The sequence below is a fragment of the Cataglyphis hispanica genome, chromosome 1 (assembly GCF_021464435.1).
Source record: "Cataglyphis hispanica isolate Lineage 1 chromosome 1, ULB_Chis1_1.0, whole genome shotgun sequence".
Lineage (NCBI taxonomy): Eukaryota > Metazoa > Arthropoda > Insecta > Hymenoptera > Formicidae > Cataglyphis > Cataglyphis hispanica.
The window spans coordinates 7,396,870-7,409,125 of NC_065954.1; the positions used below are offsets into that span (position 1 = coordinate 7,396,870).

General features: G+C 27.7%; 1 protein-coding gene across 1 annotated transcript in view; it reads right to left on the reverse strand.

Annotated features, from left to right (window-relative positions):
• Positions 1-12,256, reverse strand: part of LOC126849725 (glutamate receptor ionotropic, NMDA 2B-like) — a 153,503-nt gene that overhangs the window by 74,822 nt on the left and 66,425 nt on the right. Inside the window, 3 exon segments of the mRNA XM_050591859.1 lie at positions 415-586; positions 3,222-3,537; positions 3,539-3,728. Coding sequence (XP_050447816.1) covers positions 415-586; positions 3,222-3,537; positions 3,539-3,618 — 568 coding nt within the window. The 5' untranslated portion in view covers positions 3,619-3,728.

The window sequence follows — 12,256 nt, forward strand, 5'->3', positions numbered from 1 at the left end:
TTAAGGGATGACTTATTATATAGCCCTTTGATATAAATAATAAATTATCATTGAATATCTGCAAGTAACGCTGAATTCGTTGAAGAATGAGAGCAAAAATTTCAGAATTTTGGAAGTATTATTCTTTTGAAATTGCTATGCAAATTTCTTTTCCATGCATGTGCATATGCGTGCATGTATGCACATATCGTATTTCCAATGCAAAACCAATCGCTATTGCCATTTATAAAAAAAACGTTCATATCTAATTTTAAATTTGAAATACGATTGTTTTCTAAACATTTTTAACTTTTAAGTTTTATTTGAATCAACTCCATAATTTAAAATAATCTTCGATATTAAGATGTAATATAATAATATAAAAAAAGGCAACGTTAAAAATAATGCCATCAATCAAATAAAATTAATACTTACCAGTAGGACTGGGTGTGAGTTCTTTCATCGCTATTTTAACGTGCAGATCATACCGCTCCAAAAATCCCAACCTTCGACCCCTCGTACTTCTTTGTAGTGTGCTAATAACAGAGGTGACCGCTCTGGTATACTCTCTTTGGCCAAAGGATTTGTATGGCACCATCATGCCCACCTGTTACATAAGAATGATAGGAATAATATGAAGTTTTGGTTAATATGAAACAAGCATTTGTGATAGATTCCTATCGCTCTGTCAAACGCGACGAAAAAGATCATCAACAGATTGCACGATATTTCGCAAATAGTCTACCAAAACAGCTACCATTACAAGGGTCAAATGTAGCATGGAACATCAACACGATATATTTCTAATAATGAGTATAATTTCGTTGGAAAACATGCAATCGTTATGTCATATGATTTTATCATTATCAACATTTTCGTGTTTTTTGTTGGATTTTATTACATATGTCATGTCTAGTATTTTTTATATAATAATACACTTAGTTTCTGTAGCGATTCAATTTAAATCATATTGCTACGATTACTTTGTCACGTTGATTTGTCTAAAAATTAATATTAATAGATTATATTACGGTAGGCGGTTAGTTTCTATTTGTACGCATTTTGACAATTTTTCTTATTCATTATTTCTCAAATACATAAATAAAAAACTTCATTATACTATAATGCTAAAGAACAATTGCATAATTTTGACATTTAATTACATTATTCAAAACATTTATTTTTAAATAGATATATAAACATTTATTTGTTTTCACTAGTTTTTAAAAATTTATAAAAAACTTTATCTTAAGTTATTAATTGGATTACTACTATAATTATTAAATAAGATATTCAAAACTAAAAATATTTTTTTCATGTCTATATAATATTTTATTATATGCAATTTTTAAACTTATATTTAAAGATTAAAAAAAAATTGTAATGCACCATGTTGTTCTGCTTTGTCTAATTTTCAATATAAACATATAACCGCTCATATAAATAATACAATAATAAATTATGTTATTCAATAACGCAAAAGTTATTAAATTGGATAATTAATTCTTCCTTTATCCAATATTGTACAATCGAGATTTTGCAATTATGCAATAAGGTTTCTTAAACATCAACAAGAAAACTGATTATAATTTTCAGTTATTGCCTTTTCAGCGTATCAGGATCTCGATGATACGTTAAGGGTTCAAAGCGATCAGAAAATTGCAGCAAGAGCATCTTATGCACTTTATTATCGCAAGAATCGGTATCGGCTCGCACCTGTTGCATAAATCGATCGATGCAAATAAATACGGCGTGTAGGCTGAGACTGGTCAACAGTTTACGCTTCGGAGCAAATTAGCAATATTAATACTGCTCTTTATTCGAAACAGCGATATTAATCAAATAATTGGAAAAAAAGATTTTTACCCATAATATTTATGCGCGACAATCAAAATGTGATTATAATATTTTTACATAATTTTGAAGTATTTCAGATATGTTACTTTAACAACATAAAATGTACAATGTATAAACAAGGAAATTAATCACTAACTCTTCACTTATCGACATGACTTTCAAAAATAAAGTTATATTAACAAATTAATATTCATTTCTCAACATGAAAAGCATGTCATTATTTTATATATACAATATTTTATTTCAGAATTTACGATATATATATATATATATATATATATATATATATATATATATATAAGTATATTAATTTTGAAATTATATAATTTTCACAATTTTGTAGCTTTAACGTTTAATTTTTATAAACAATTCAAAAACATTTTCCATAGATATTTTCATCTGTGTGTGGGACATCATCTATTATAGCATTTATTGAATAGAAAAGCTACATATTCTCATATCGTTTGTATAACGAATTTAATCCAGAGGAGTGCCATAATACCCATCGATTATCTGTAATGAATCGCGTTGGTCATATATCTATCCTGCAATTATGCACTCTATTCCGATGTGCAGACGGGTACTTGCTGTAATCAGTGAATAGAGAGGATCTAAATTAACCCATTGTGCGCCTGTATAAATTTGATCGAGAAAAAATTCATGAAGCTCGGAAAATCTCGGAATGGAAAATCTCTCTTAAGAATTTCGCTTTATAAGCCCGAAAAGTAACAAGGTAATCATTCTTAACTAACACAATCTATTAACTTGATAAATTCATTAACATCCATTAAAAATAATTATCCATTAATGATAATTATTTCAACAGGAGACATTCCAGAGTAAGTCAGAAAATTATTCGTTAGCTCTGTCTAAGCAAAGTTTAGTGTAGCGATTTGATATAATTTATGCAAAAAATATGACATAATATAATTTAAGTAAACTAATTGTAATATAATTAATCTAAGAAACTATTTAATTAAAAATTTGTTAGCAAAAAAAATTTATAAAGCTAAATTACTATATAATAAGCCAATTATATTATGTGAATTAAAAAAGCATAAAAAACTTTGTATAAAATATAATTAAATATATTAAAAAATCATTTAAAAAAAAATAAAAACAAGAGTATTTTTAAAATAATTAATAAATAATTTTAATTGAATAGATAACATATTTTTCGATTAACTTAAAAAGAATTATGTTTTAAGTATTATAATTAGATTTATATAATATAGTACGTTACCGGAAAATACATTAACATTATTATGTATAAATTAAGTTCTCAAATAAAGATATATATTATTCTCCTATGACGTATGAAATAAAAGTCTTTAACAAGTTAAGATTCGCTCCCTTTTCTTAATGAGATTATGGAAGGTACTTACTCTGAGATAAGTGACGTTATAATTATTTCCCACAGAAGACTGCGGAGTGAAACGTGCTGGAGGAGTGCTCGTGGTAGTCGTCGTAGTCGGGAATGACCGCTGTCTCGTCGTATTCGAGAGCCTGCCCTCGCCGATACGAACTGCCGAATTTCCTCTGCCGACGTTTATGCCCTTGGGGGCTGTACCCCTGCCGGTCCCGATCTTGATGCCTCCTTCTCTGATGGTGTTACCAGGCGGACTACCTAGCACCAGCAGTGGCGACACCACTAACGAGAGGATCCATGTGGTTTTCATGGCGTGAAATTTGCTCGAGAAATTTATCACAACACGGCAATTTATTGACGATTAATTCGATTTTGCCCTGCTTCCTCGCGCTACCTTGACACTGCACTTCCATTCACACACAACACTCGCACGAATTCTTTAACATCGCAGCGACGCGACGCAATTGCACGCGCGAATATTTCCGCCACCGTAACGTTGCCTCATCGCGAACGCCTGGTATGCCTAGAACAGAGATTTATAAAATTTTCTTAATATCAAGTAAATAGTAGTTCAAGACATTAGAAACATTGCAAAAGAACCAAGTGCCGAATTAAAAATTTAAAAATATTTGAGGAGTAACAAATATTCAATTATCTTAAAAAATATTTAAAAGGCAAAATTTATTTACTTTTATATAGTTATGTCTTCAAAATTAAAATTCTTTAATATTTTTCTTTAAATTAGGTTCTTCTGTCCCAAATTTTCCATTATAAAAAATTATTTGGCAAATCAAGATGTGTGTGTATGTGATTAAATATATAATTTATGACAAATTAACAAAGATAGACAAAATAATCTTTAATCTTTCTTATCAAAGTGAACAAAAATAATGATTTAATCCTAAATAAGTATAAGAGAGTGCATTCTAGGATGCTAAATTGCTCTATTTAGCTGATCACTTTTGTCCTGTAATCTCAATCAGAAGTTGTACTGTTCGGCAAATCTACAGATATATATATCATTGACGTCCATTTTTTACGTAATACAAGGTTTTGTTTTATAGGAAATTGTATTCGAACTATCGAACGATGGCTGGCCGTATGTAATAGTCGTTTCTCCGTAGGATTAGTTGGATAAAACGATCGGCCATCACTATCTGTCATCGTACATGAATGTGAAATGCTCTATTTGACAGATTGAATCTATCACGCACCGAGCCTGAACATTGATGGCGTAAATCTGTAAAATCTAATCGGATAAATTCCAATTTGATGAACTAGTAGTTTTGACATTTTGTTTCCGTAAATTAAAATCACCAAACAAAAATCTCTAGAAGCAAAAAAAAAATTGTTTATTGCCTCTGGATATTTTGTGCATATTTTAAAAGTTTTTTAAACAATGTGGAAATTTAATCCGCATTATATCTACAAAAAAAGCATGATGAAATGATAAAACTGGGTCAAAACTTATTAACAAGTTAACTAATTAAAGTAGTGCTGAAAGTAAACAAACTAAAAAAAAATAAAATACAAGTTATAATGCAATTAATACGACTATCTGATTGCTTCATTACTAAACAAAAAAGTAGGAGCAATGTTAATACCTGACAATTCTATTAAGAAAAATGAGAAATACATGAAAAATACATATTTTCTTATGGAAATTTTATAACATGGGTTGATTTCCAGAAATAAGGTAAGCAACAATTTTACATCCAGATAATTCTATCAAATGTCCTAAAAAATTTTAAAATATTTAATGTCAAATCTTTTTTTATTCTAGTTTCAGATTTCCCTAAATGATAATTTTTTGAATTTTTGCATAAATACTTCTTTTTAAGAAGCAAGCTTTCAAGAGTAACTAAGAAAATTTTCTCGTGTAAGTTTAACGACAAACCGTTGGCAATTTTTACTAAAAATGTTTATTTGGAAAAAAACTTTTGATTTAGATCAATCTAAATGTTATCAAAACGCTTCTTACATGTAATAAATTAATTTACATCATGCTATAATGACATAAATACAACAACACAATACACTCATTGCAAAATAAAAATATTTTCAGTCAATTATAAGTGACAAAATGGAAGATACTGCGCCTTCTTAAACCACTTTTGATTTATTTTTCTCAATTTCAGCAATTGACAAAAATATTGAATTAATTTTGCTAAATTAGTTATTCAATATTATTTTAATTAATTCTATGATTTGTATCTATATGATAAATATGTTTAAAAATAATGAAAAGGAGAAAAAGGAAAGAGAGAGAGAGAGAGAGAGAGAGAGAGAGAGAAATAAAAGTCCATAAATTCTTTTAAGATTTTCTATTTTAATTTAAGTTTCTATTTGTAGCGTAAAAACTTTTCATGATTTTGCTTTTATAATGGTACATAATTTGCTTTATACATGGTACATAAATATTACTTTTCATCATTACGATCACTATTTTAAATATGATCAAATTTTCTTTTTTCCAACTTTCAGATAACAAATATGAATGAAATTATATGATTGAAGTGGTCTTCAAAGTGACCTAATTTTTAAACTTTTAATTGAACATTATATAAAATAAGCTGTGTGTGTATGTGTGTGTATGTGTGTACGTTTAAATATATGAAACTTTATTATTATCATCAATAAGTGAACCTTTCATTAACCAACATAATAAACTTATAGCATATAAACTTGGGTACGATATAAAATAAATGATGTGCTGTCAATAACAAAAATGATAAACTACCAACACTTTCTGCTTTATTTCGCCATTGTCGGACTTGCATTGGGAATGACATTTGCTTTAACTTTGATGCATTGACAGCTATTTCATTATTGCAATGTTTCTACTGCGCGATCTACTGTCGATTTCGACTGCATTTATATTTTGAACGCGCGCCATATAATGCGAAAAATGTTTTACAAATATCTGATTATCTTTCTCGAAAGTTGCTGTTAATCATTGATATATTAATAGAACGATTTACATGAATATTATAATAATAGAAATATTATGCGTATTAATGTCATCATGTGCAAATTCAATTTGTAATTTACGAGTTATATGTTTGATTTTGCACATAAATAATTTTAATTTCAGACCGGCATTATACATATATTCAAATATAAAATACAGACACGTTCGTTCTCAAATTAAATGACAAAGAGTTGCATTAAAACATACTTGCATAATAATGATTTTTATCCTGCATTATGTAAAAATCCTGTATTATGTAAAAACAAGTGTAACACTTCAATTTTACTTTTTTTCTATCATAAAATAAAATATAATTAACATATAATTTAAATAATAATTTTTTTTCTATAATATTTCCTTTTAAATTGAGAAAAAATATAGTATATACGCACACATACACATATTTATACATATATTATAAAATTAATAATATTGATATTTTTTGCATATTACTACGTATTATATTGCCAGTTGTTATTAGTTTAATTATTATGACTCGCTTTTTAAAATGTAATATATAAATGTTTTATAATACGTATGTTTTCTGAAAAATTATAAAGATTAATAAAAACTTTTGGAAAATTAAACAAATAGAGGTAAGAAAACTTATATATTAATCTTGGATAATAGTTTAATAGAGAGTTTAACAGTGAATAGCAATAGATAAACGAAGCGACAATTACGGTATCTTGCTACATAAATTCTTTCTAAACTTTTTACAAGATATATACGTTTATTCTATTAAGTTTATCAAGTTTCTTGTTATTTTTTGCTCTCCTTATCTCTCTCTCTCTCTCTCTCTCTCTCTCTCTCTCTCTCTCTCTCTCTCTCTCTCTCTCTTTCTTTCAATCTTCTTTATAAAATGCGTTTTTCAAAACCAATATTTACTCACTATTCTAAATGACGCGTCTAATCATCATTCGCAAAGACAAACAGTTTTATGTTAAAATATACTTAAAATATATCATTTAAAAATATAATAAAACTGTTTGTGTACTCTCTCCCTCTCTCTATCATTTTAATATAATAATACAAAAATATAAGAGTAACATAAAATACAAAAATATGTGGAATTATAATAAAGTAAATATAAATTTTATATATCTTATAAAATTTTATATATTTTATAAAAATTTATAAATACACAATTTTTTTCTTGATGCATATGTTTTTCATCTATAACAAAATTTTATGATATTATTTGATCATTATTTCTTTTAATTATATTTGAATATGACATGTTAACAAATTATCGACAATTAAAGAAAAAACAAGAAAATGCTTGTACAATTGTACTCGATATATTTGAAGACTATCCACGAATCGAAAAGCGATTAGAGTGATCTACACATATCTTTACATATCTCGACATATCGGGAAACTATCAACGAATCGACAAGCGATTAGAGTTGTCTACAGGGAATATTGGCACGTATAGAGCTACGATATATAGTTTGAGTTTTTGCTGCCACGTATTGCTTTGACCCGCGTTTATCATCGTATCAAGTTTCACGATATTGAACCATGTCCCACATGGATTGCCCTTTGGTAAACCGACTACTAGCTATCGCAGATTCCTGTGGCCCGGCTCTATTTCTAAACCCTTGTCCCTTCTATTAAGGTACCAAATTAACCCCACTAAGGAAAGTTCCTATCTATTAATCATTGATCTATTAGTGATGATTACGCTTAATTAACAAGCGGTTTACAATTAAATACACCAGACAATGAATATCATGTGCACGTTCCTCTCAATAATTTACATTGTCTTGATATTTTATTTTAATGACATATAAATTTTATTTTATTTCAATATGTAGCTTTAATGAGAAATAACATTGTGATGTAGAAATTAGAGCGATTATTACATTGTATGCGTTTGAGAAAATACAGAAAAAGAATATTATGTACCTTATCGTTTAAATAATAAAAAATTCGATTTAAAAATCAACTTTAATTTACAGAGATATTTTTTGATGAAAAAAATTAAATTACTACTTTTAATTGTTCTTAAAGAAAACAAAACTTTTAAAAAATTGAAAATTTTTTAATCTTTTGCACATTTCATCTTTAAAACTGTCAAGCTTTGAAATGCATTGTACACTGCGGATGGAAGCTGCATTATTCGCAAAATGCAATATAGTGAACTGTGGAAATGACCAAATTTAGTACAGACAATGTACTGAAATATGTCAAGTTGTTGTCAAGGTGACTAAAAATTTCTTTTTTATAACAAACACTTCATCAGATTTTTTTTATGCAACCCATCTCGAATATCATGAATATTTTTTTACCGAACGTGCTATCAATCTCATGCATTCATTTTCCTTTTTCTGACTTTTTTAAATTTTGACTTTTTTCAGTACCAGAAATTGTTTCATGTACTGCACTGCATTTTTTTTCTTTATATTTCTTTTAAATGGAAAAATATGCAGTTTGCTAAACTTCTTCTATTATCTGCATTAATTTTAATATTAGTATATCTTATTTCTCTTGGAAATCTTTCGATCTTTTTATATATACATATATATATTTTTTCATTATAATTATCTAATTACTGTATTTTACTTGCAAAATTTGCAAAAAACGACAAGTTTGCATTCTTCTCTTTAACATTGTACATTTTTTAGCGTGCAAAGCATTTATTTATCCATTGTTACAATGAGTCTAGAGGTTATTTGATCGAAAATGGAAACACGAGTCCTATTACGAACATTCAATATGATTATGTAATAAGATAGGTTAATAAATACTGTTTCTATAAACTATGAGTAATAACAGTGTATTACGTTAATAAATAAATGATGAAATTTAACATCCTGAAAAGACATGTTTTATCCTCTTCTATGATTTCTATGATTCACATAGTGGTCACACTTGAAGCAAATATTTTTTGATGGCATCAATGTTTAGTAACAAAAATCTGATTATGATTAATTCAAATTGTTTATAATTATTATTAAATTAATTATTATTACTATCTGACATGCTTAACATTAAATTTCTGTTATTAGTCATTCACGAATCGCGGAAATACGGATCGTTAAGTTTTATATCAGTGTCGATATTTCGACACATCAGAACATTATCGGAATACACGACGTGCATTTGTAATATAACCGGTATCTCAGATGAATGACAATCCGATAATCGATGTTCCGATTAAGCGTCAGTATAATATATATATATATATATATATATATATATATATATATATATATATATATATGGATATATTTTCAAACCAAAATTCTTTATCATTTTCCAATATTATATCAATAAAAAATGCAACTATCGTGATCGCAGAGTTTTGCAATATCAACGTACTTATTAATTTATCTATATAATAGTTAATAATTTTTTCTTCCAAAACTAAGCTTATTCAGTTTTTCTTTTTACAATCTTCTAATTTTTATTACAATTATTTGTATTAAAATAGTTATTATTTAATGAAATATCCCTATGTGATTTTATGCCACATAGCTCGTCAGTACAATTTTTTTCTAAAATCAAACTTATTTCTACTTCACAGCTGTTTCATTTTTATTTCAATTATTTATGTAAAAATAATTATTATTTAATGATACAATATAAATTAATCTTTTTTTTCAACATCTAAATATAATAAATATAATTTCTTTTTCTTCAGTACCAATAATATATTTTAAAAGAAATTGTGATTTGGTAATGACTTCCTTCTGACTTTTTTTTCAAAATTAAATTAATATACATAATTCAATTTATATAAAATACAAAAAACTTTCTTTTTGATTATTATATACGCTTACTATATCTTTTTATATGACGAAAATGTATGTTATCAAAAAAAGATCTACGTATAATGTTCCACACTCACCCACATTATTACATATAAGTAAATTTCACTAACTTATAATAACAAAAGCTTAATTAAAAAAAAAAGTAAAAAACCTAAAAAAAAGTAAAGAATTTCATCTTTCAAGAACCAATTAAACATTTACCAGGATTTGATCCGTAGCTCCGTATTTGTCATATCACTTGATAGTTCTCCTATCACTGATTTCAATTTCTTTTCAATCGGACCGCAATTCGATATTCAATCCAGGATTCATTTGACATATGCACTGAGCGAAATAACTCGGAACGCTGAGATCAGTGGAAAGTTTCGATGGAAACTACCGGTTCTCGTATCGAGACGACAATTAAATGTCGAATACCATTCCTTTTCGAGCTTGTGCACAACTTTTTACGATTACCAGGGAAGCGAAAATTTCAATGTTTTTTTTATTACTTTTCAAGCTAAAAAAAATTTAGGTACCAGGAAAAAGTCGTCGGAAAGACGCAATAATTTACTGTGACTGAGTTTTGCGAAGATTGAGTTTCTCTTCACAGAAAAGTGAGGGATAGACGAAGAGATGAATCGAGACGTGTAGCTTCAATTTTGAGTTTACCGATTTCTTAGAAGCCGGAAAGTTTTATCAGGTTGTACAACGAAAGAAATAAGTATCCGAAGACAGAAAGTAAACAAAATCGCGTAAACTAATATAATGTTCTAATAATGCAACATGTCTAAAAGAATTATAAAGGAGAAAACTGACACACAAAATTGAGAAGCAAAATTGTTCTCAACCGTTAATAGTTTATGCACAAAACGATATAAACATGTTCTGCGCGTAAGTTCTTTAAGGTCGGATCCGTAAAAGGCAAAAGGATTTTCGATAATACGCAACAAACAAACCGAATTTAAGATGCTACTGCATATAGCAAAGGGAATATTTAAAAACAAGCGACTAACCGAGAAGCAAGCAATCTTACTTGGATAATAATACGGAAATACATAAGGAGAAATATATCAAAAATTATAAGAAAACAATATGTGTAGAAAAGGGAAGAAGAGCTAAGTTTCCATTCCACACGTTCCAGCAAAGATTTTTTTTTTGTATCTTTCTGGAAAAAAATTTTTACACTTCAACAGCACGATAAAATTACGATGCCATGATATTTTTCAGAGAAAATTCCACAATATATAATATTAAGAAAAAAGTTATATAATGCCCATAAAATCTCGAAATTGCAATTACCTGTGACAGTAGACAAAATGCATATCGTTATACAATCCTTAATTCGGTCGAAAAATCAGAGATAAATTAAAAGCTAAAAATCTCGTTTATGTCATTGCGGCAAATTGATGTACTTCAGAAATACTATAGACATGTTTAAGCATCACATGTAGTCTTATGTAGGATAAAGGGCTGTACACAATTGCTAGCGAATTTCCTCGATTGCTAATAACGTATTCATCGTGAATAGGACTAATTTACCTTTGAAGCTAGTTCACAATTAGAACCGGAATGATGGTGCCCATGGGATATCCTATAAACGTTTACACATGATAATGATACAGCCGGCCACGAGCTTAAGAGGTTAACCGAACAGTTTCAGTAGTGTAGGAACACACAATGCAACTATGCATACGATTTGCATTTGTTGGCATCCCATTTACATAATACATTATGTATAATGTATCGGCATAATATAGCGGCAGACATATAAGTGCATAATGCTCCAGAGTACACGATAATAATGCCCATTTCGATTATATGCTTTATTTCCTTCAAATACCTCCGTGAAATTTCTCTTTGAGAGAGAGAGAGAGAGAGAGAGAGAGAGAGAGAGAGAGAGAGAGAGAGAGATACCATTCATCATGAAAAATATTTAATTTCTATTTTAATTATATGTGACAGTGCGTATTTCAAAAATATATTATTAAGATTGTCGATATTTGGCATTTTTTATAAATGTTTATTAAATGATAAATATATCTTTAATTTTCATAATCCATATATAAAACTACCAAATGTTTTCTATTAAAAGATATTTTATTTTCTTTGCTCTCGATATATTTAAAAATGATAACTGATTAGTTTTAGAAACTTCCTGTATTATAAGAAACATCCTGTATTAAGATTTAAATATATAATCTCTCTCTCTCTCTCTTCCTTTTTTCCTATATTCTCTATTAAATTATTATATAATTAAATTCTTATATAAATGTACTAAATATACTATTTATTAAATTATCTATTAAATAACTAAAATGT